At 45.0% G+C, this 24,934-nt stretch overlaps 1 protein-coding gene across 1 annotated transcript in view; it reads left to right on the top strand.

Annotated features, from left to right (window-relative positions):
* The window catches only part of LOC128646975 (thyroid adenoma-associated protein homolog), a 115,348-nt gene that overhangs the window by 75,253 nt on the left and 15,161 nt on the right, over positions 1-24,934 (top strand). Inside the window, exons 20-27 of the mRNA XM_053699787.1 lie at positions 5,407-5,511; positions 5,889-6,083; positions 11,155-11,305; positions 11,480-11,705; positions 11,857-12,081; positions 12,374-12,578; positions 12,702-12,893; positions 24,161-24,384. Of these exons, the coding sequence (XP_053555762.1) occupies positions 5,407-5,511; positions 5,889-6,083; positions 11,155-11,305; positions 11,480-11,705; positions 11,857-12,081; positions 12,374-12,578; positions 12,702-12,893; positions 24,161-24,384 (1,523 nt within the window). The remainder of the gene's footprint in view (positions 1-5,406; positions 5,512-5,888; positions 6,084-11,154; positions 11,306-11,479; positions 11,706-11,856; positions 12,082-12,373; positions 12,579-12,701; positions 12,894-24,160; positions 24,385-24,934) is intronic.

Below are 24,934 nucleotides of genomic sequence, written 5' to 3'. Positions count from 1 at the left end.
CTTTAAGAGTTACATTTGAATTTCATGCTCACAGTGCTATATTATTTGGATAACAACAATGTTGAATCGATACTTGACACAATATTCAACATTTAAATAAATAATACATTTTAGGACATAACATCTCTAAAAAGTATACATGATTTATTATATGTTACACAATTAAAATATACATTATATATCATATGATATAGGGGAATGCAAATTGAAAAATGACTTCAAATGCTCATGCTCATGTTTCGTAAATTACAATGTATACAATTAAACACAACACATAAATTATTTGTTAAGGAGAAAATGTTGTTGACAAACATATTAAACAAGATGGAGTATATTCATCGCAGAACATTCATGGATTATCACTTTGTCTCAAAATATATTCAGGATCAACAACACATTGACTTCATGCGTTTCTTCCATGAGACAGCCATCAGTCAAAATATTTTAGATCTTTTATCTATGTTTCAACAATGTAAAAGATTGACACAATCTTTAAACTCAGAAAATCATGGTTTTAAACTTGTGTTCTCATTCGCCAACATGGTGAATCCAATATCGCGGATCAACGTTATCTAATCAAACTACAGAATTTACACCTTTGCATGTGATGTCTTACGCATCATGGTGCATCAAATGTCGCGGAACAACGTGATTCAATAAAGTTACTGAATTTACACCTTTGTATGTCAATAACAATTGTATTTCTATTTCAAAAACTAACATGTGCTATATTGTTAAATAGCAACATGTTTGTTCTATGTGATGGACATCTTCACATAATGTAACACTGGATTACATAATAATGTGATATGTGAAATATAATTCATTGTTGTTAATAAATATATATTTCATTAGAATAGTAAGATTAGGAATTATTTAGGAAGCATCAAGGTTTAACATAGAAAACTCCTTAGTGACCAGAGTACTTTTTAATTTTCTGACCGTTAAGGACCAGGGCTATTTTTACATTTCTGCGGTGTTTGTGTTTAGCTGTAATGTTCCTCTTACTCATTTACTGTACCCACACATATTATATACCGTTTTTCTCACCATTAAATGGACTTTCTAAAGACACCATTATTCTCATTATATCTTATAATTTACTATAAAAAAAAAAGATAAAATTATGAGAAAATGGAAAAAAACACCCTTTTTCTAACATTGACCCCCAAAATCTGTTACACATCTATAACCACCAAAAAACACCCATGCTAAATAGTTTCTAAATTTTGTTCTGAGTTTAAAATACCCAATGTTTACATGTTCTTTGCTTTTTATTTGCAAGTTTTTTCTTGTTATATTGTTTCTGCAGTGTTGGATCCCCCCTTAGCCCCCAACCTCCCTGATCCTCCCCCGTACAGCTTTCTAACCCTCCCCCCTCTACCTACTTGCCATCTTGGGTACTGGCAGCTGTCTTCCAGTACCCAGTTTACCCCCAAAAATGTTTTTTTTTTAATATTAAAAATAAAAGTATTTTCTATAGTGTAGCTGCCCCTCCCTCAATGTCCAGGGTGCTAAACCAAAAATTGTCTGGCTCCTTAGCTTAGATGCCTTCTTTCCATCTTAATAGGAGGAGAGACTACGGCTTCATTCCTTACTTGTGGGAATACAGAACCTGGCCACCAGGAGGAGGTAAAGACACCCCAGCCAAAGACTTAAATACCTCCCCCACTCCCCTCATCCCCCAATCATTCTTTGCTTTTCCTCACAGGAGGATGGCAGCGAAATGTCAGAAGACTCAGAGTAGTCTCTTTTGGAGGGTAGTACTCTTCGCTATGAGACTGGAGTTTTAAGTAGTCTTGTCAACTTCTTAGTGAGAGCATAGACGAAGGTTAGGGTCTGGAGATGCAGGGAGAGTCTTTCTGTGAAACCATCCAGACTCGTATTAACAGCTCCTAAGCAATCAGTGTTGACGAGTTTCACTGCCTGCTTCTATCACTCAAGTCCATGTCAGGTGCGATGCTACAAGACTGTCAAACTTGAGAGGCTGTGTGTCCCATGGCGATGGTTCCGGTAAGATCGTTTCATTTTATTTCATATGATAACATAAGTGTGACTCCTTTATCTGTAATGGAATCAGGGTTAATATCTCTGGAAGGGGATTATTAAACAGGGGGGATTTATACATGATTTGCTTTATTATGTTTTATGCTGCGACATGTGTGAGATGAGGCTCTGGAAGATGTGAGAACATTAAGGTTTTGAATAACTGCGCAGCCTGTCAATTTGGCACGCTTTCTTCCTGCTGCAGGGGCGGTCCTACATGGCAATCCATGTGACCGGTTGTGGCCTCATTAACTTCCTCTTTCCTGACTGATCAGTTTACGGGAGACGAATCAGTTTTCTTTGTGGGGCCTGGGTCATAGGAGATGTTGAGTGCCCCGGCCATTGGGGGTATAAAGGTGCCATTTAATATTTTTCTGTAGTCCATTGTAAAAGCGCAAGCTATGGAGGACTCTGATGCGTTAGAGGGTACTCCCTCTTTAATAAAATCTAATACCTGTTTTTATTGTGAGGAGGCTACGGTGTATGCGCCTGCTCAATTATGTTCCACATGCCTTGATAAAGTAGTTATATCTTAAAAGAACAAGATGTTTAGTACTACTGAGCCGTCCACTTCTGAGGGGTCTCTGTCCTGCGAGGTGCGTTCCCTGCTATCATCTCCTATTACACATGCAGCTCCCCATTGCACTACTAATCCTCCTTCGGGAGGGGACCGCTTACCACCAGACTTTTCTGAACAGTTGCAAACGGCAGTGTCTGCGGCATTTAGTGTTTAACCCTCGCCCTGCTAAGCGCAAGCAAAAGGTTAAATACTGCTATCCTTCCCAGGGGTCATCTACCAATTTGTTGGATTTATCTGATACTAGCTAATTCGTTTATTTGTGATGCAAATATGCAGATTATACGCTTAAATGCCAAGACATCAGGCTTTTCTGTTCTAGCCTGCAGGGCTCTATGGTTAAAGTCTTGGTCGGCTGACATGACTTCCAAATCTAGATTACTTTCCCTTCCATTTAAGGGGAAGGTCCTTTTTGGTCCAGGTCTGGACTCTATCATATCCACTGTCGCTGGGGGCAAGGGTGCCTTTTTGCCGTAGGATAAGAAGAATAAAGCTAAAGTACATGGTCCTAATTTTCGTCCCTTTCGTTCGGATAAGTCCCAACGCCAGCAGCCCTCCAAAGTCAAAGGGAACTTGGAAACCATCTCAATCTTGGAACAAATCCAAGCAGAACAAGAAGCCCGCCGAAACAAAACTGGCATGAAGGGGCGGCCCCCGATCCGTTACTGGATCGTGTTGGGGCAGACTATCTCTCTTTGTGGAGGCTTGGCAGGGAGGCGTGCAAGACCCTTGGGTTCTGGAGGTCATTGCCCAGGGTTACAGGATAGGTTTCAAATCTCATCCACCCAGGGGCAGATTCCTCTTATCATACCTGTCTTCAATACCAGCAAAACGAGATGCCTTTCTAGAGTGTGTGACGGATCTCTCCTCCCTAGGGGGGTCATTGTACCAGTACCTCTAGCAGAGAGAGGTCTGGGATACTACTCAAACCTTTTTGTGGTCCCAAAGAAGGTGGATACGTTTTGCCCATTTATACCAGTTTATCAGATTCCAATTGGACAACATTACCTCGGTGGCTTACATCGACCATCAGGGGGGAACGAGAAGCTCCCTAGCCATGAGGGAAGTATCTCGGTTTCTGGATTGGGCGAAGGTCCGCAACTGCTCGCTGTCAGCGATCCACATTCTGGGTGTGGACAACTGGGAAGCGGACTTTCTCAGCAGACAATCATTTAATCCGGGGGAATGGTCTCTCCATCCCAAGATGTTTGCGGAGATTTGCAACTGATGGGGGACGCCGGAGATAGATCTCATGGCGTCCAGACTCAATACCAAGCTACCCAGATATGGGTCGCGGTCCAGGGATCCCAGGCAGAACTGATAGATGCCTTAGCAGTGCCCTGGGGGTTCAACCTAGTTTACATTTCCCCCCCGTTGCCACTTCTACCTCGAGTAGTGGCCCGCATAAAGCAGGACCAAGCTTCGACTATTCTAATTGCTCCATCGTGGCCGCGAAGACTGTGGTTTGCTGACCTGGTGGGGATGTCATCATCTCCTCCATGGAGGTTACCCTGCTGGTACAGGGTCCCTTTGTTCATCGCAATCTAGATTCTCTGGGGCTGACTGCTTGGAGATTCAACGCTTAGTCCTATCCAAGAGAGGGTTTTCTGAGAGAGTGATTGATACTCTCATTCAAGCTAGAAAGCCGGTCACTCATCGCATCTACCATAAGGTGTGAAGGACCTACTTATTCTGGTGTGAAGAACAAGGATTCTCTTGGCATAAGGTCAGGGTATCCAGGATTCTTTCCTTTCTCCAAAAGGGTTTGTCCCTTTAAGGTCTGCCTCCTTTTTACCCTCCCGTTTTCATTCAGTGTCCTCTAGAGCTTGGGTATGTGTTTCTCACAAGTAAGGAATGAAGCCGTGGACTCTCCTCATATTAAGATGGAAAACATAAATTATGCTTACCAGATCATTTCCTTTCCATCTGTATGAGTAGAGTCCACGGCCCCAGCATGTTTTCTCTGTTTGGCGGACCTAAATTAGTTTTTTTGTACTTCTGGCACCTGTTATACCCTGATATTGCTAGTTCTGTTCCTTGTTCCCTCGGCAGAATGGCTGGGGGATGAGTGGAGTGGGGGAGGTATTTAAGCCTTTTGGCTGGGGTGTCTTTGCCTCCTCCTGGTGGCCAGGTTCTGTATTCCCACAAGTAAGGAATGAAGCCGTGGACTCTCCTCATACAGATAAAAAAAGGAAATGATCTGGGTAAGCATAATTTGTTTTTTCAAATAAAGATAGCAAGAAAATGAAGAAAAATTTATAATAGGATTAAATTAAAAAGTTGCTTAAATTGCATGCTCTATCTGAATCATGAAATAAAAAAAATTGGGTTTAGTATCCCAATTGGTTTAGTAAAAATAATTTTTATGTCCCTTTTAATGTTTATTTCTTATACAAAAGTGATTCTTAACTTTTTCATTTTTTTACTTTTAGGCATCTTTGGTTTACTTTACAGACTCGCATAACAATCATTACAGATAGTTTTGTGATTTCACTAATATAATAATAAAATTTTTTTTATTAAAAGCTCTGTGAACTACCAACAATATATAAGAAATATTACATGATATGTTGCACTAAGACTGCAACTTAAAACTGAAAGTTTATATTCAAAGAAACATACATTTAGCAATTTGGGGACGTTTAACTGTGAGCCTACATTTTGTGTGACTCCCTTAGTTGGTTATGACACTTTTTGTAGTGCATCACCAGTGTTTTAGTATGTAAGTCTGTGTTTGTTCTTTAGGCTAGTAGTGACGTTGTAAATGTTCTTATTTCCTGCAGGGGGCAGTAGATGGATGTAGTACAGGATTTACCAAGCTTTGCAGTGCTTTACTTTGTCATGAAGATTCAAAATTACGAGACATCCCCAGGGAGATTATGGAGCAGGTATGAGTCTGAAGAAAAAGGACCTTTTTCTTAGAAACAGGATATCTAGTTATCAAACCAGATACATTAGTGCAAATGTAATGGATGGAGATGCTAATTACTTTAATAACATGCTATGAGGGCTCTTGTTACTGAATTGATTAGTTATTTGTTAAAGTGATAAAGTTTCAAGGAATTCTTCTTTTTTCTTTTTTTTTTTAGAGGTTTTCTGATAAAAACAAAGCCATAAAAGACGGTCTTGTCTTACTGGGGATAACACTTGTGCTTGTTTCATTTCATTAGAATCTGTCTTGAATATATTCGTTTATTTTTATACTCTGTCTTTAGCTTCTGTCTTCTTTTTCAAGGTACTCCTTCTTTCTGTCTCTCATTTGCAGGCCCTGGTAGAGTCTCAGTCTCAGAACTCTCTCTCTGTAACTCGCAGAGGTGCAGGTTTCCCTGTTCTCCTCCAGTGCATCCTAAATGCAGAGGGTCCCCAGCGCCCACTGTTAGAGTCCTGCGTATCGTCCTTGCTGGAGTTAGCTGAGAAGCCTTTGCCCTCAGAATGGGACCAAACTCGAGACCTACCACAGGTAACTTGGCTGTAGATCTCTGATATAAATGTACTATAGTAAAATGAGATTAAAATAATTGTCATGTGGGGGGTGCCTATGTGTGCTGTGTTATCTGCTGTCAGGTGGGGGGTGCCTATGTGTGCTCTGTATCTGCTGTCAGGTGGGGGGTGCCTATGTGTGCTGTGTATCTGCTGTCAGGTGGGGGGTGCCTATGTGTGCTGTGTATCTGCTGTCAGGTGAGGGGTGCCCATGTGTGCTCTGTATCTGCTGTCAGGTGAGGGGTGCCTATGTGTGCTCTGTATCTGCTGTCAGGTGAGGGGTGCCTATGTGTGCTGTGTATCTGCTGTCATGTGGGGGTGCCTATGTGTGCTGTGTATCTGCTGTCATGTGGGGGTACCTATGTGTGCTGTGTATCTGCTGTCAGGTGGGGGGTGCCTATGTGTGCTCTGTATCTGCTGTCATATGGGGGTGCCTATGTGTGCTCTGTATCTGCTGTCAGGTGGGGGGTGCCTATGTCTGCTCTGTATCTGCTGTCATGTGGGGGTGCCTATGTGCTCTGTATCTGCTGTCAGGTGGGGGGTGCCTATGTGTGCTCTGTATCTGCTGTCAGGTGGGGGTGCCTATGTGTGCTGTGTATCTGCTGTCAGGTGGGGGTGCATATGTGTGCTCTTTATCTGCTGTCAGGTGGGGGGTGCCTATGTGTGCTGTGTATCTGCTGTCAGGTGGGGGTGCCTATGTGTGCTCTGTATCTGCTGTCAGGTGGGGGGTGCCTATGTGTGCTCTGTATCTGCTGTCAGGTGGGGGGTGCCTATGTGTGCTTTGTATCTGCTGTCAGGTGGGGGGTGCCTATGTGTGCTCTGTATCTGCTGTCAGGTGGGGGTGCCTATGTGTGCTCTGTATCTGCTGTCAGGTGGGGGTGCCTATGTGTGCTGTGTATCTGCTGTCATGTGGGGGTACCTATGTGTGCTGTGTATCTGCTGTCAGGTGGGGGGTGCCTATGTGTGCTCTGTATCTGCTGTCATGTGGGGGTGCCTATGTGTGCTCTGTATCTGCTGTCAGGTGGGGGGTGCCTATGTCTGCTCTGTATCTGCTGTCAGGTGGGGGTGCCTATGTGCTCTGTATCTGCTGTCAGGTGGGGGGTGCCTATGTGTGCTCTGTATCTGCTGTCAGGTGGGGGTGCCTATGTGTGCTGTGTATCTGCTGTCAGGTGGGGGTGCATATGTGTGCTCTTTATCTGCTGTCAGGTGGGGGGTGCCTATGTGTGCTGCTGTATCTGCTGTCAGGTGGGGGTGCCTATGTGTGCTCTGTATCTGCTGTCAGGTGGGGGGTGCCTATGTGTGCTCTGTATCTGCTGTCAGGTGGGGGTGCCTATGTGTGCTTTGTATCTGCTGTCAGGTGGGGGGTGCCTATGTGTGCTCTGTATCTGCTGTCAGGTGGGGGTGCCTATGTGTGCTCTGTATCTGCTGTCAGGTGGGGGGTGCCTATGTGTGCTCTGTATCTGCTTTCAGGTGGGGGGTGCCTATGTGTGCTCTGTATCTGCTGTCAGGTGGGGGGTGCCTATGTGTGCTCTGTATCTGCTGTCATGTGGGGGGTGCCTATGTGTGCTCTGTATCTGCTGTCAGGTGGGGGGTGCCTATGTGTGCTCTGTATCTGCTGTCAGGTGAAGGGTGCCTATGTGTGCTCTGTATCTGCTGTCATGTGGGGGGTGCCTATGTGTGCTCTGTATCTGCTGTCAGGTGGGGGGTGCCTATGTGTGCTCTGTATCTGCTGTCATGTGGGGGTGCCTATATGTGCTCTGTATCTGCTGTCAGGTGGGGGGTGCCTATGTGTGCTCTGTATCTGCTGTCAGGTGGGGGGTGCCTATGTGTGCTCTGTATCTGCTGTCATGTGGGGGTGCCTATGTGTGCTCTGTATCTGCTGTCAGGTGGGGGGTGCCTATGTGTGCTGTGTATCTGCTGTCAGGTGCGGGTGCCTATGTGTGCTCTGTATCTGCTGTCAGGTGGGGGGTGCCTATGTGTGCTCTGTATCTGCTGTCAGGTGGGGGGTGCCTATGTGTGCTCTGTATCTGCTGTCAGGTGGGGGGTGCCTATGTGTGCTCTGTATCTGCTGTCAGGTGGGGGGTGCCTATGTGTGCTCTGTATCTGCTGTCAGGTGGGGGTACCTATGTGTGCTCTGTATCTGCTGTCAGGTGGGGGGTGCCCATGTGTGCTCTGTATCTGCTGTCAGGTGGGGGGTGCCCATGTGTGCTCTGTATCTGCTGTCAGGTGGGGGGTGCCCATGTGTGCTCTGTATCTGCTGTCAGGTGGGGGGTGCCCATGTGTGCTCTGTATCTGCTGTCAGGTGGGGGGTGCCTATGTGTGCTCTGTATCTGCTGTCAGGTGGGGGGGTGCCTATTTGTGCTCTGTATCTGCTGTCAGGTGAAGGGTGCCTATGTGTGCTCTGTATCTGCTGTCAGGTGAGGGGTGCCCATGTGTGCTCTGTATCTGCTGTCAGGTGGGGGTGCCTTTGTGTGCTCTGTATCTGCTGTCAGGTGGGGGGTGCCTATATGTGCGCTGTATCTGCTGTCAGGTGGGGGGTGCCTATGTGTGCTCTGTATCTGCTGTCAGGTGGGGGGTGCCTATGTGTGCTGTGTATCTGCTGTCAGGTGGGGGGTGCCTATGTGTGCTGTGTATCTGCTGTCAGGTGGGGGGTGCCTATGTGTGCTGTGTATCTGCTGTCAGGTGGGGGGTGCCTATGTGTGCTCTGTATCTGCTGTCAGGTGGGGGGTGCCTATGTGTGCTCTGTATCTGCTGTCAGGTGGGGGGTGCCTATGTGTGCTCTGTATCTGCTGTCAGGTGGGTGTGCCTATGTGTGCGCTGTATCTGCTGTCAGGTGGGTGGTGCCTATGTGTGCTCTGTATCTGGTGGAGGGTGCCTATGTGTGCTGTGTAGTATCTGCTGTCATGTGGGGGTGCCTATGTGTGCTGTGTATCTGCTGTCAGGTGGGGGGTGCCTATGTGTGCTCTGTATCTGCTGTCAGGTGAAGGGTGCCTATGTGTGCTCTGTATCTGCTGTCAGGTGGGGGGTGCCTTTGTGTGCTCTGTATCTGCTGTCAGGTGGGGGGGTGCCTATGTGTGCTCTGTATCTGGTGGAGGGTGCCTATGTGTGCTGTGTAGTATCTGCTGTCATGTGGGGGTGCCTATGTGCTCTGTATCTGCTGTCAGGTGGGGGGTGCCTATGTGTGCTCTGTATCTGGTGGAGGGTGCCTATGTGTGCTGTGTAGTATCTGCTGTCATGTGGGGGTGCCTATGTGCTCTGTATCTGCTGTCAGGTGGGGGGTGCCTATGTGTGCTCTGTATCTGCTGTCAGGTGGGGGGTGCCTATGTGTGCTGTGTAGTATCTGCTGTCATGTGGGGGTGCCTATGTGCTCTGTATCTGCTGTCAGGTGGGGGGTGCCTATGTGTGCTCTGTATCTGGTGGAGGGTGCCTATGTGTGCTGTGTAGTATCTGCTGTCATGTGGGGGTGCCTATGTGCTCTGTATCTGCTGTCAGGTGGGGGGTGCCTATGTGTGCTCTGTATCTGCTGTCAGGTGGGGGGTGCCTATGTGTGCTCTGTATCTGCTGTCAGGTGGGGGGTGCCCATGTGTGCTCTGTATCTGCTGTCAGGTGGGGGGTGCCCATGTGTGCTCTGTATCTGCTGTCAGGTGGGGGGTGCCTATGTGTGCTCTGTATCTGCTGTCAGGTGAAGGGTGTCCATGTGTGCTCTGTATCTGCTGTCAGGTGGGGGTGCCTATGTGTGCTCTGTATCTGCTGTCAGGTGGGGGGTGCCTATGTGTGCTCTGTATCTGCTGTCATGTGGGGGTGCCTATATGTGCTCTGTATCTGCTGTCAGGTGGGGGGTGCCTATGTGTGCTCTGTATCTGCTGTCAGGTGGGGGGTGCCTATGTGTGCTCTGTATCTGCTGTCATGTGGGGGTGCCTATGTGTGCTGTGTATCTGCTGTCAGGTGGGGGGTGCCTATGTGTGCTGTGTATCTGCTGTCAGGTGGGGGGTGCCTATGTGTGCTGTGTATCTGCTGTCAGGTGGGGGGTGCCTATGTGTGCTCTGTATCTGCTGTCAGGTGGGGGGTGCCTATGTGTGCTCTGTATCTGCTGTCAGGTGGGGGGTGCCTATGTGTGCTCTGTATCTGCTGTCAGGTGGGTGTGCCTATGTGTGCGCTGTATCTGCTGTCAGGTGGGTGGTGCCTATGTGTGCTCTGTATCTGGTGGAGGGTGCCTATGTGTGCTGTGTAGTATCTGCTGTCATGTGGGGGTGCCTATGTGCTCTGTATCTGCTGTCAGGTGGGGGGTGCCTATGTGTGCTCTGTATCTGCTGTCAGGTGGGGGGGTGCCTATGTGTGCTCTGTATCTGCTGTCAGGTGGGGGGTGCCCATGTGTGCTCTGTATCTGCTGTCAGGTGGGGGGTGCCTATGTGTGCTCTGTATCTGCTGTCAGGTGGGGGGTGCCCATGTGTGCTCTGTATCTGCTGTCAGGTGGGGGGTGCCCATGTGTGCTCTGTATCTGCTGTCAGGTGGGGGGTGCCCATGTGTGCTCTGTATGTGCTGTCAGGTGGGGGGTGCCTATGTGTGCTCTGTATCTGCTGTCAGGTGGGGGATGCCCATGTGTGCTCTGTATCTGCTGTCAGGTGGGGGATGCCCATGTGTGCTCTGTATCTGCTGTCAGGTGGGGGGTGCCTATGTGTGCTCTGTATCTGCTGTCAGGTGGGGGGTGCCCATGTGTGCTCTGTATCTGCTGTCAGGTGGGGGGTGCCCATGTGTGCTCTGTATCTGCTGTCAGGTGGGGGGTGCCTATGTGTGCTCTGTATCTGCTGTCAGGTGGGGGATGCCCATGTGTGCTCTGTATCTGCTGTCAGGTGGGGGGTGCCTTTGTGTGCTCTGTATCTGCTGTCAGGTGGGGGGTGCCTATGTGTGCTCTGTATCTGCTGTCAGGTGGGGGGTGCCTATGTGTGCTCTGTATCTGCTGTCAGGTGGGGGGTGCCTATGTGTGCTCTGTATCTGCTGTCAGGTGGGGGGTGCCTATGTGTGCTAAACATCATTCTGTTACCGCCATACAGGTATCGGCAGTACATGCCTTGCAGACAATGCTCCACTCAGCAGGCTTGCGCATGGTACTGCTCTCCCATGCTGTTCCTATGATGTCACTTGCTCTTCGTTCTCTGCGCTCAGGTTGCTGGGCCATGCGCAACGCAGCTTTACAGCTTTTCAGTAAGTTATGCCACAGTACTTTGATAGATTACAAACACAAATTAATGTATAATAAATTGTAATAAACAAATAAACATAGGATAATTATATATTTTTAAAAAGCTAATCTTCTAAAGGTTTATTCTAGCCTACAATGAATTACAGCAGTTTGTTTAAGTATCTCTTTTCTTTCAGGTGCTCTTGCAGGCAGCATGCTAGGACTATCTCGCAGTGACAGTGACCACTCGGTGCAGAGCACTCTATCGGTAGCTACTCTGCTGAAGAGATTCCCAGGACTACAAGATGTGCTGCTGAAGGAACTGTACAGTGGTCTGTGTTCGGGAACAACATTGCATCCTACTCTGCATCCAACCCTGACATTGCTTGCCAGGCTCCACCCAGGAGGAAATAGTGAGGCAAGGTAGAGAGAGACTTTGCAGAGAAGGGAGGGTTTATGGTAAACTATTTGAAAGTTTGCTTAGGAGACAATTGGATTCTTTATTGGGGAAAGGCAGTTGGAATGATTAAAAGTGATGTTTTGTTGCTTCAATGTAATCTGTTTTTGTCATCAGCTATTTCGTGAAGCCCTTGTTGGACCTGGCAGGAAACCCTCTCTATGCAGTGCGTGTCATGGCAGCCCGTGCCCTTGTACCTGTAGTCCAGATGGCTGATTACCACACCCTTCTGTTTGAGTTAGTAGGGAAACTTCCCAGTGCAAATGAAAGGATATCCCACAATGCATTGCATGGCCATCTGCTGCAGTTACAGGCTTTGCTCACACAAGCCATGCAGAAGTGGTGAGGACAGAGGACATCCTTGGAAATCTCCTTGTTTTGCTTCTTCTCTTAATTTATATAAACTTTTTGTTTACGCTAACATTATCTTTTTCTATTTATATTTTTCTTTTACCCACCGTTTCTCTCTATTCCTATTATTTTTTTGTCCATTGCTAACACAGTCAGCATTTCTATCCTTTCTTTTCACTATCGTTCATTGCTACTTCCATTCCTTTGCCTTCCTACTTTTTTTATATATATAATTCCTTACCATGTTTCATCATCTTGTAACTACTTTTTCCTCCATTTCTAGTTTGCCTGAAGATGTTGAGCAAGAATTAGCCCAGCGGCTGCATTCAGCTCTGTGGTTAATATCTCCTGCTCAGAGATGCCCACTGGTTTCCACTACATTCCTGGAAGTCCTTTCCCTGCTAGGGCCAACTTCTAGGAAAGTTTGTTCTAGACAAGTCTGGGAAGCTGTGTGTGAAGAGTTGCTCACAGAGAAAGAGGGGGCTCAAGTAAGTGTGGCACTTGAGGACATTTGTTGCCTTATTCATACTTTTTTCTTTTTATATTTCCTTTTTTAGTTTGTTTTTGAAGTTCTACTTCTGTCTTACTTCTCACTCTTGTTCCTCTCCCAGGTGGGCTCTGCAGTTTTCCATGAAGCTTGTGTCTTGTATTTCTGTAATGAAATTGCCAGTTCCTGTGACCCAAATATGCATGCAAAAGTTTGCCATCTCCTGCAAACTTGTAATCAAGCTGTGCTGAAGTGGCTGAATAAGCAAACTGAGATTCACCAAGCTCTTGGTGAGACATTGAGGCACACACTACAGGTAGGTCACCTTTATTCAATCACAAAGGGTTTTTAGATATTTCTAGCTTTAATTTCTCTTGTTAGGTGTATCCAGTCCACGGATCATCCATTACTTGTGGGATATTCTCCTTCCCAACAGGAAGTTGCAAGAGGATCACCCACAGCAGAGCTGCTATATAGCTCCTCCCCTAACTGCCATACCCAGTCATTCTCTTGCAAGCTCTCAACATAGCTGGAGGTAGTTAGAGGAAAGTGGTAAAATATAGTTAGTTTTTTCTTCAATCAAAAGTTTATTGTTTTTAAATGGTACCGGAGTGTACTATTTTATCTCAGGCAGCATTTAGAAGAAGAATCTGCCTGCGTTTTTCTATGATCTTAGCAGAAGTAACTAAGATCCACTGCCGTTCTCACATATGTCTGAGGAGTGAGGTAACTTCAGAGGGAGAATGGCGTGCAGGGTATCCTGCAATAAGGTATGTGCAGTTAAGTTTTTCTAGGGATGGAATTTGCTAGAAAATGCTGCTGATACTGGATTAATGTGAGTTAAAGTCTAAATACAGTGATTTAATAGCGACTAGTATCAGGCTTGCTATCAGAGGTATATACTCTGATTAATGTGCAATATAAAACGTTTGCTGGCATGTTTAATCGTTTTTTATATATGCTTTGGTGATAAAACTTATTGGGGCCTAGTTTTTTCCACATGGCTGGCTTTATTTTTGCCTAGAAACAGTTTCCTGAGGCTTTCCACTGTTATAGTATAAAAGTTACAGTTGGTGCAGTTAAAATTACAAACTGTGACATTCAGCTTCCCTCAGCAGTCCCCTGCATGCTATAGGACATCTCTGAAGGGCTCAAAAGGCTTCAAAAGTAGGAGCTGTGGCAGTTGTTATGACTGTTTAAAAAACATATTTCTCCTGTTAAGTGTAGTCAGTCCACGGGTCATCATTACTTCTGGGATATTAACTCCTCCCCAACAGGAAGTGCAAGAGGATCACCCAAGCAGAGCTGCTATATAGCTCCTCCCCTCTACGTCACACCCAGTCATTCTCTTGCACCCAACTAATAGATAGGATGTGTGAGAGGACTGTGATTATACTTAGTTTTTATATCTTCAATCAAAAGTTTGTTATTTTAAAACAGCACCGGAGTGTGTTGTTCCTTCTCAGGTAGAATTTGAAGAAGAATCTACCTGAGTTTTTGGATGATTTTAGCCGGCGTAGCTAAGATTCATTTTGCTGTTCTCGGCCATTCTGAGGAGTGAGGTAAACTTCAGATCAGGGGACAGCGGGCAGGTTCACCTGCAAAGAGGTATGTTGCAGTATATTATTTTCTGAGGAATGGAATTGACTGAGAAAATACTGCCAATACCGATATAATGTAAGTTCAGCCTTAAATGCAGTAGTAGCAACTGGTATCAGGCTGTTATGTATATATGTTTACACTTCAGTATTCTGGGGAATGGCACTTCACTGGGATAATACTATATGCATATAACTTTTAGCCTAACTTGCAGTGGGAACGTCTAGCAGCAGGCTGTGTAATGACATTTCATATTATTTGATTTTAAACGTTTTGCTGGCATGTTAAATCGATTAATTATCTGAGGTACTGGGTGAAAAATTGTTTTGGGCACTGTTTTTCCACTTGGCTGTCGTTTATTTTAATTTAAGACAGTTTACTGAACTTCCCTCACTGCTGTGTGTGAGGGGGAGGGGCCTATTTTGGCGCTTTTGCTATGCATCAGAAATTCAGTCACAAGTCTGTTTCTCTCCCTGCATGATCCGGATCGTCTCTACAGAGCTCAAGGGTCTTCAAAAATTATTTTGAGGGAGGTAATCACTCACAGCAGACCTGTGAGATTGTGCTTTGACTGTGATAAAAAACGTTTATATTTTGTACATTTTTTTCTGCTATTAAGGGTTAGTTATCCATTGCTAATGGGGGCAATCCTTTGCTAAATTTATGCCTTTACCGGGAAAAATTTGTTTTTTATAATTTCTCCGGTTCATTGTTATTCAACTGTCATAGTTTTTTCTGTGCTTCTTAAAGGCACAGTGCGTTTTTCATATTACTTGTAAATTGAGTTGAAAAGTATTTCCAAGCTTGCTAGTTTAATTGCTAGTTTGTTAAACATGTCTGACTCAGAGGAATATCTCTGTGCTATATGTGCAAAAGCCAAGGTGGAGCCCAATAGAGTCCTGGAACAAGGGCAAGCAGGCCAGAAAACCTGCTGCTGCCCCTAAGACAGCATGAATTGAGGGCCCCCGATCCGGGAACGGATCTAGTGGGGGGCAGACTTTCTCTCTTCGCCCAGGCTTGGGCAAGAGATGTCCAGGATCCCTGGGCGTTAGAGATCATATCTCAGGGATATCTTCTGGACTTCAAAATCTCTCCCCCAAAAGGGAGATTTCATCTTTCAAGGTTGTCAACAAACCAAATAAAGAAAGAGGCGTTTCTACGCTGTGTACAAGATCTTTTGCTAATGGGAGTGATCCACCCGGTTCCGCGGTCGGAGCACGGACAGGGGTTTTACTCAAATCTGTTTGTGGTTCCCAAGAAAGAAGGAACCTTCAGACCAATCTTGGATTTAAAGATCTTAAACAAATTCCTAAGAGTTCCATCGTTCAAAATGGAAACTATTCGGACAATCTTACCCATGATCCAAAAGGGTCAGTACATGACCACAGTGGATTTAAAGGACGCTTACCTTCACATACCGATTCACAAAGATCATTACCGGTATCTAAGGTTTGCCTTCCTAGACAGGCATTACCAGTTTGTAGCTCTTCCATTCGGATTGGCTACGGCTCCAAGAATCTTCACAAAGGTTCTGGGCGCTCTTCTGGCGGTACTAAGACCGCGAGGAATTTCGGTGGCTCCGTACCTAGACGACATTCTGATACAAGCGTCAAGCTTTCAAACTGCCAAGTCTCATACAGAGTTAGTACTGGCATTTCTAAGGTCGCATGGGTGGAAGGTGAATGAAGAGAAAAGTTCTCTCTTTCCACTCACAAGAGTTCCCTTCTTGGGGACTCTTATAGATTCTGTAGAAATGAAGATCTACCTGACAGAAGACAGGTTAACAAAGCTTCAAAATGCTTGCCGTGTCCTTCATTCCATTCAACACCCGTCAGTGGCTCAATGCATGGAGGTAATCGGCTTAATGGTAGCGGCAATTGACATAGTACCCTTTGCACGCCTACATCTCAGACCGCTGCAATTGTGCATGCTAAGTCAGTGGAATGGGGATTACTCAGATTTGTCCCCTACTCTGAATCTGGATCAAGAGACCAGAAATTCTCTTCTATGGTGGCTTTCTCAGCCACATCTGTCCAGGGGGATGCCATTCAGCAGACCAGATTGGACAATTGTAACAACAGACGCCAGCCTAATAGGTTGGGGCGCTGTCTGGAATTCCCTGAAGGCTCAGGGATCATGGTCTCAGGAGGAGAGTCTCCTTCCAATAAACATTCTGGAATTGAGAGCAGTTCTCAATGCCCTTCTGGCTTGGCCTCAGTTAACAACTCGGGGGTTCATCAGGTTTCAGTCGGACAACATCACGACTGTAGCTTATATCAACCATCAAGGAGGGACAAGAAGCTCCCTAGCGATGATGGAAGTATCAAAGATAATTCGCTGGGCAGAGTCTCACTCTTGCCACCTGTCAGCGATCCACATTCCTGGAGTGGAGAACTGGGAGGCGGATTTCCTAAGTCGTCAGACTTTTCATCCGGGGGAGTGGGAACTTCATCCGGAGGTCTTTGCCCAGATACTTCGACTTTGGGGCAAACCAGAGATAGATCTCATGGCGTCTCGCCAGAACGCCAAGCTTCCTTGTTACGGGTCCAGGTCCAGGGACCCGGGAGCGGTCTTGGTAGATGCTTTGACAGCACCTTGGACCTTCGGGATGGCCTATGTGTTTCCACCCTTCCCGATGCTTCCTCGATTGATTGCCAGGATCAAACAGGAGAGAGCATCGGTGATTCTAATAGCGCCTGCGTGGCCACGCAGGACCTGGTATGCAGATCTAGTGGACATGTCATCCTGTCCACCTTGGTCTCTGCCTCTGAGACAGGACCTTCTAATTCAGGGTCCTTTCAAACATCAAAATCTAATTTCTCTGAAGCTGACTGCTTGGAAATTGAACGCTTGATTTTATCAAAGCGTGGATTTTCGGAGTCAGTAATTGATACCTTAATACAGGCTAGGAAACCTGTTACCAGAAAGATTTACCATAAAATATGGCGTAAATATTTACATTGGTGCGAATCCAAGAGTTACTCATGGAGTAAGGTTAGGATTCCTAGGATATTGTCTTTTCTACAAGAGGGTTTAGAAAAGGGTTTATCTGCTAGTTCCTTAAAGGGACAGATCTCAGCTCTGTCCATTCTTTTACACAAACGTCTGTCAGAAGTTCCAGACGTTCAGGCTTTTTGCCAGGCTTTGGCCAGGATTAAGCCTGTGTTTAAAACTGTTGCTCCACCATGGAGCTTAAATTTAGTTCTTAACGTTTTACAGGGTGTTCCGTTTGAACCCCTTCTTTCCATTGATATTAAATTGTTATCTTGGAAAGTTCTGTTTTTAATGGCTATTTCCTCGGCTCGAAGAGTCTCTGAGTTATCGGCCTTACATTGTGATTCTCCTTATCTGATTTTTCATTCAGACAAGGTAGTTCTGCGTACTAAACCTGGGTTCTTACCTAAGGTAGTCACTAATAGGAATATCAATCAGGAGATTGTTGTCCCGTCATTGTGTCCTAACCCTTCTTCAAAGAAGGAACGACTTCTACACAATTTGGATGTAGTTCGTGCCCTGAAATTTTATTTACAGGCAACTAAAGATTTTCGCCAAACTTCTTCCCTGTTTGTCGTTTATTCTGGACAGAGGAGAGGTCAAAAAGCTTCTGCTACCTCTCTCTCTTTTTGGCTTCGTAGCATAATACGTTTAGCCTATGAGACTGCTGGACAGCAGCCTCCTGAAAGAATTACAGCTCATTCTACTAGAGCTGTGGCTTCCACTTGGGCCTTTAAGAATGAGGCATCTGTTGAACAGATTTGCAAGGCTGCAACTTGGTCTTCTCTTCATACTTTTTACAAATTTTACAAATTTGACACTTTTGCTTCTTCGGAGGCTGTTTTTGGGAGAAAGGTTCTTCAGGCAGTGGTCCCTTCCGTATAAAGATCCTGCCTGTCCCTCCCGTCATCCGTGTACTTTAGCTTTGGTATTGGTATCCCAGAAGTAATGATGACCCGTGGACTGACTACACTTAACAGGAGAAAACATAATTTATGCTTACCTGATAAATTCCTTTCTCCTGTAGTGTAGTCAGTCCACGGCCCGCCCTGTTTTTTATGGCAGGTCTAAATTTTTAAATTATACTCCTGTCACCACTGCACCCTATAGTTTCTCCTTTCTCGTTTGGTTCTCGGTCGAATGACTGGGTGTGACGTAGAGGGGAGGAACTATATAGCAGCTCTGCTTGGGTGATCCTCTTGCACTTCCTGTTGGGGAGGAGTTAATATCCCAGAAGTAATGATGACCCGTGGACTGACTACACTACAGGAGAAAGGAATTTATCAGGTAAGCATAAATTATGTTTTTTCGTTTTGTTAATCTGTTTTTTGTATTAAGGGGTTAATCATCCATTTGCAAGTGGGTGCAATGCTCTTCTAACTTGTTACATACACTGTAAAAATTTCGTTAGTTTAACTGCCTTTTTTCACTGTTATTTCAAATTTTGGCAAAATTTGTTTCTCTTAAAGGCACAGTAACGTTTTTTTATATTGCTTGTTAACTTGATTTAAAGTGTTTTCCAAGCTTGCTAGTCTCATTGCTAGTCTGTATAAACATGTCTGACATAGAGGAAACTCCTTGTTCATTATGTTTAAAAGCCATGGTGGAACCCCATAGGAGAATGTGTACTAAATGTATTGATTTCACTTTAAACAATAAAGATCAGCTGTTATCTTTAAAAGAATTATCACCAGAGGATTCTGACGAGGGGGAAGTTATGCCGACTAACTCTCCCCACGTGTCGGACCCTTTGACTCCCGCTCAAGGGACTCGCGCTAAAATGGTGCCAAGTACATCAAAGATGCCCATAGCGATTACTTTGCAGGACATGGCGGCAATCATGGATAATACCCTGTCAGCGGTATTAGCCAGACTGCCTGAATTCAGAGGAAAGCGCGATAGCTCTGGGGTTAGACGTAATACAGAGCGCGCAGATGTTTTAAGGCCCATGTCTGATACTGCGTCACAATATGCAGAAGCTGAGGAAGAGCTTCAGTCTGTGGGTGACGTCTCTGACTCGGGGAAACCTGATTCAGATATGTCTACTTTTAAATTTAAGCTTGAGAACCTCCGGGTGTTGCTTGGAGAGGTTTTAGCTGCTCTGAATGACTGTGACACAATTGCAGTGCCAGAGAAATTGTGTAGACTGGATAAACCTAAAAGGTTTACAGAAATTATTACTAAGGAGTGGGACAGACCCGGTGTGCCGTTTTCCCCCCCTCCTATTTTTAGAAAAATGTTTCCAATAGACGCCACCACACGGGACTTATGGCAGACGGTCCCTAAGGTGGAGGGAGCAGTTTCTACTTTAGCAAAGCGTACCACTATCCCTGTCGAGGACAGTTGTGCTTTTTCAGATCCAATGGATAAAAAATTAGAAGGTTACCTTAAGAAAATGTTTATTCAACAAGGTTTTATCCTGCAGCCCCTTGCATGCATTGCTCCTGTCACTGCTGCTGCGGCGTTCTGGTTTGAGTCTCTGGAAGAGGCCTTTCAGATAGCTACTCCATTGACTGAAATGCTTGACAAGCTTAGAACACTTAAGCTAGCTAATTCTTTTGTTTCTGATGCCATTGTTCATTTGACTAAACTAACGGCTAAGAATTGTGGATTCGCCATCCAGGCGCGTAGGGCGCTAATGGCTTAAATCTTGGTCAGCTGACGTGACTTCAAAGTCTAAATTACTTAACATTCCCTTCAAGGGGCAGACCCTATTCGGGCCTGGTTTGAAGGAAATTATTGCTGACATTACTGGAGGTAAGGGTCATACCCTTCCTCAGGACAGGGCCAAATCAAGGGCCAAACAGTCTAATTTTCGTGCCTTTCGAAACTTCAAGGCAGGTGCAGCATCGACTTCCTCTGCTACAAAACAAGAGGGAACTTTTGCGCAATCCAAGCCGGCCTGGAAATCTAACCAGGCCTGGAGCAAAGGCAAGCAGGCCAGAAAGCCTGCTGCTGCCTCTAAGACAGCATGAAGGAACGGCCCCCTATCCGGCAACGGATCTAGTAGGGGCAGACTTTCTCTCTTCGCCCAGGCGTGGGCAAGAGATGTTCAGGATCCCTGGGCGTTGGAGATCATATCTCAGGGATATCTTCTGGATTTTAAAGCTTCCCCACCACAAGGGAGATTTCACCTTTCGAGATTATCTGTAAACAAGATAAAGAAAGAGGCATTCTTACGCTGTGTGCAAGACCTCCTAATAATGGGAGTGATCCATCCAGTTCCACAGATGGAACAAGGACAGGGATTTTATTCAAATCTGTTTGTGGTTCCCAAAAAAGAGGGACCCTTCAGACCAATTTTGGATCTAAAGATCTTAAACAAATTCCTCATCGTTCCATCATTCAAAATGGAAACTATTCGGACAATCCTACCTATGATCCAGGAGGGTCAGTACATGACCACAGTGGATTTGAAGGATGCTTACCTTCACATACCGATTCACAAAGATCATCATCGGTTCCTAAGGTTTGCCTTTCTAGACAGGCATTACCAGTTTGTGGCTCTTCCCTTCGGGTTAGCTACAGCCCCAAGAATTTTTACAAAGGTTCTGGGGTCTCTTCTGGCGGTCCTAAGACCATGGGGCATAGCAGTGGCCCCTTATCTAGACGACATCCTGATACAGGCGTCAAACTTCCAAATTGCCAAATCTCATACGGACATAGTGTTGGCATTTCTGAGGTCGCATGGGTGGAAAGTGAACGAGGGAAAGAGTTCTCTATCACCCCTCACAAGGGTTTCCTTCCTAGGAACTCTGATAGATTCTGTAGAAATGAAAATTTACCTGACGGAGTCCAGGTTATCAAAGCTTCTAAATTCCTGCCGTGTTCTTCACTACATTCCGCGCCCTTCGGTGGCTCAGTGCATGGAAGTGATCGGCTTAATGGTAGCGGCGATGGACATAGTGCCATTTGCGCGCCTACATCTCAGACCGCTGCAATTATGCATGCTCAGTCAGTGGAATGGGGATTACACAGATTTGTCCCCTCTGCTAAATCTGGATCTAGAGACCAGAGATTCTCTTCTCTGGTGGCTATCTCGGGTCCATCTGTCCAAAGGTATGACCTTTCGCAGGCCAGATTGGACAATTGTAACAACAGATGCCAGGCTTCTAGGTTGGGGTGCAGTCTGGAATTCCCTGAAGGCTCAGGGATCGTGGACTCAGGAGGAGAAACTCCTCCCAATAAATATTCTGGAGTTAAGAGCAATATTCAATGCTCTTCTAGTTTGGCCTCAGTTAGCAACCCTGAGGTTCATCAGATTTCAGTCGGACAACATCACGACTGTGGCTTACATCAACCATCAAGGGGGGACCAGGAGCTCCCTAGCGATGTTAGAAGTCTCCAAGATAATTCGCTGGGCAGAGACTCTTGCCATCTATCAGCGATCCATATCCCAGGTGTAGAGAACTGGGAGGCGGATTTTCTAAGTCGTCAGACTTTTCATCCGGGGGAGTGGGAACTCCATCCGGAGGTGTTTGCTCCATTGGTTCATCGTTGGGGCACACCAGAATTGGATCTCATGGCGTCTCGCCAGAACGCCAAGCTTCCTTGTTACGGATCCAGGTCCTGGGACCCAGAAGCGACGCTGATAGATGCTCTAGCAGCAACGTGGTTCTTCAACCTGGCTTATGTGTTTCCACCGTTTCCTCTGCTCCCTCGACTGATTGCCAAAATCAAACAGGAGAGAGCATCGGTGATCTTGATCGCGCCTGCGTTGCCACGCAGGACCTGGTATGCAGACCTGGTGGACATGTCATCCTTTCCACCTTGGCCTCTGCCTCTGAGACAAGACCTTCTACTACAAGGTCCTTTCAATCATCCAAATCTAATTTCTCTGAGACTGACTGCCTGGAGATTGAACGCTTGATTTTATCAAGGCGTGGCTTCTCCGAGTCAGTCATTGATACCTTAAAACAGGCACGAAAGCCTGTAACCAGGAAAATCTACCATAAGATATGGCGCAAATATCTTCATTAGTGTGAATCCAAGAATTACTCATGGAGTAAGGTTAGGATTCCTAGGATATTGTCCTTTCTCCAAGAGGGTTTGGATAAAGGATTATCAGCTAGTTCTTTAAAGGGACAGATTTCTGCTCTGTCTATCCTTTTGCACAAGCGTCTGCCAGAAGTTCCAGACGTCCAGGCATTTTGTCAGGCTTTGGTTAGAATTAAGCCTGTGTTTAAACCTGTTGCTCCTCCATGGAGCTTAAACTTGGTTCTTAAGGTTCTTCAAGGAGTTCCGTTTGAACCCCTTCATTCCATTGATATCAAACTTTTATCTTGGAAAGTTCTGTTTTTGATGGCTATTTCCTCGGCTCGTAGAGTCTCTGAGTTATCAGCTTTACAATGTGATTCTCCTTATCTGCTTCTTCGGAGGCTATTTTTGGGAGAAAGGTTCTACAGGCAGTGGTCCCTTCCGTTTAAGTACCTGCCTTGTGCCTCCCTTCATCCGTGTACTTTAGCTTTGGTATTGGTATCCCACAAGTAATGGATGATCCGTGGACTGGATACACCTAACAAGAGAAAACATAATTTATGCTTACCTGATAAATTTATTTCTCTTGTGGTGTATCCAGTCCACGGCCCGCCCTGTCCTTTTAAGGCAGGTCTATATTTTAAACTACAGTCACCACTGCACCCTATGGTTTCTCCTTTCTCGGCTAGTTTCGGTCGAATGACTGGATATGGCAGTTAGGGGAGGAGCTATATAGCAGCTCTGCTGTGGGTGATCCTCTTGCAACTTCCTGTTGGGAAGGAGAATATCACACAAGTAATGGATGATCCGTGGACTGGATACACCACAAGAGAAATAAATTTATCAGGTAAGCATAAATTATGTTTTCAGTCATTGTTTTGTCCCTCTCTCTTGTTCTAAGAGAGAGTAACTTGTGTTATTAAGATTTTAAGAAAACATAACAAAATAAGGTAATATAAACCAAGCAAGCAGTAAATAACAATATACATTATGGGAAAAATAATACAGCAGAAATAATCACAAAAAGAAATAAAGGGAAATGATAGACCATTGCTGACAGGTATATATTATACAATACTGAAAAACATCAACTTTGAGATTTCAAAAGGAATATAACAATATAAAAAAAAGAGAAGGCAAATAAACTATGGTTGCCCTGAACTTCTGAGCCTTTTCTTTTTGCTTTGGAAGAATATTCCTTTATGAAATTTAAATAGATTGGCCTCCTTTCAAATGTTGCACTTTTATTGGGATGAATATGTTCACCGAGATAGGCAAAGAATGCATTGGAGACCTCCTCCCCCCCCTCCTTTACCCCCCCCCCCCCCCTTTCGCTCTCTTTCTTCTGAAACATGGACAACTCTGACAGTCTGCTTGTCTTTTATTTTTCGATTACTTAATCTATTTTTGTCTGATTCTTTGTTTAAGCCACAAGTAATTGCCTTCTTCCCCTCTTATCAGTAGAAGATTTAGAAGAGTTGCAGGTACAAAAATGTTGTCTTTTCCTCCTATTTCGTGCATACCCATGTCATTTCTGCTGTTTCCTCCCCAGCGACTGGCAAAGTGCTATACCTTTTTGTTAGATTTATCTTGTTGAATGTTGTTGGCTACGTTGCTATATTGCATTATTTGATGCTATATCATATGTTTACTGTTATCTCTTTTTGTTGCTGACTATTTATTTGAAAATCAGTAAAACAGAAGACATTTTTTTTTAAACTAGTGGATAAAGGGCACCTTATAAAACAGTACAAAATACTCATGATAGGTGGAAAGAGGGATAAAATAAATTAGTATATAACACGACAATTGGGTCTTCTCTCTTAATTTTGTAGATTGCACCATAAGACCTCACATATCGTCCTAAATGATGTAACTGATCACATATAACACCACTACTTACAAATGTGCCCATGTAATGCTCTCACTTTAGCTTCAGAAGATGGCATCCAATTTCTTCTTCTTCTTTTTTTCTGCATAATTACATTATATCTTTCTCAATCTCTCCACCAGGACATGCTGTATCCCGTGTTGCTTTCTCATGGTACCACTGAGAGCCTAAAACTGTTTTTGGAGAGTTATAATCATTTACACAATATATGCTCCCAACCCAGTTCTCCACAAAATAAGAACTTACAGAGTGCTAAGATACTTCTCACAATGTTGGAGTCAAGCCAAGGTGGACCAAAGTTTCGTGGCCAACTGCTGTGTACCCTTAGTCTGCTGATAGCACATAGGTAACCAGAGAATAATCTTATGTGCAACAAAAAAAATTTCTATTCTTATTTTATGTATTGAAGGAGTGCATTTGTTGCTGTGAGTAAAATATGTTACCGGTTATAATTGTTTTAGTAGTGGGCAATAAGATGTAATGCTAGTCTCTGATAGTAAAGTGGTGTGAGGATGTGTTAGAGAGTTATTATGACTGTGTGGTTGTGTAGTGTGATGGGTTTTAAACCACGGGTAGCGACATGTTATTGGGTCGCAAGTACCGTTCCCTAAGAACGTCAGAACGTTTCTTTCAAGGAGCATTCTAGTTTCTAAGTAAAAATATGCTACATTTAAAGCAAAAATATTTGGCAAACTAAAAAAAAACACTGTTACACCGACCTCCTTCCTCATTTTGAAGCTTTGTGTTTTGCATAAATAGGATCTGTCAGAAGGCATAGGTGATGCACATTTTATTTGATAAGCTACACCGCACACCTCTGATATGTCTGACAGCGCTCTGTATTGCACACATCTCTGCTCTGTCAGATATCATGGGAATGGGATGACCTACAAGCA

This window comes from Bombina bombina, chromosome 2, assembly GCF_027579735.1.
Source record: "Bombina bombina isolate aBomBom1 chromosome 2, aBomBom1.pri, whole genome shotgun sequence".
Classification (NCBI taxonomy): domain Eukaryota; kingdom Metazoa; phylum Chordata; class Amphibia; order Anura; family Bombinatoridae; genus Bombina; species Bombina bombina.
Note: the sequence above shows the minus strand (reverse complement) of the source record. Positions and strands in the feature narration are given on the sequence as shown.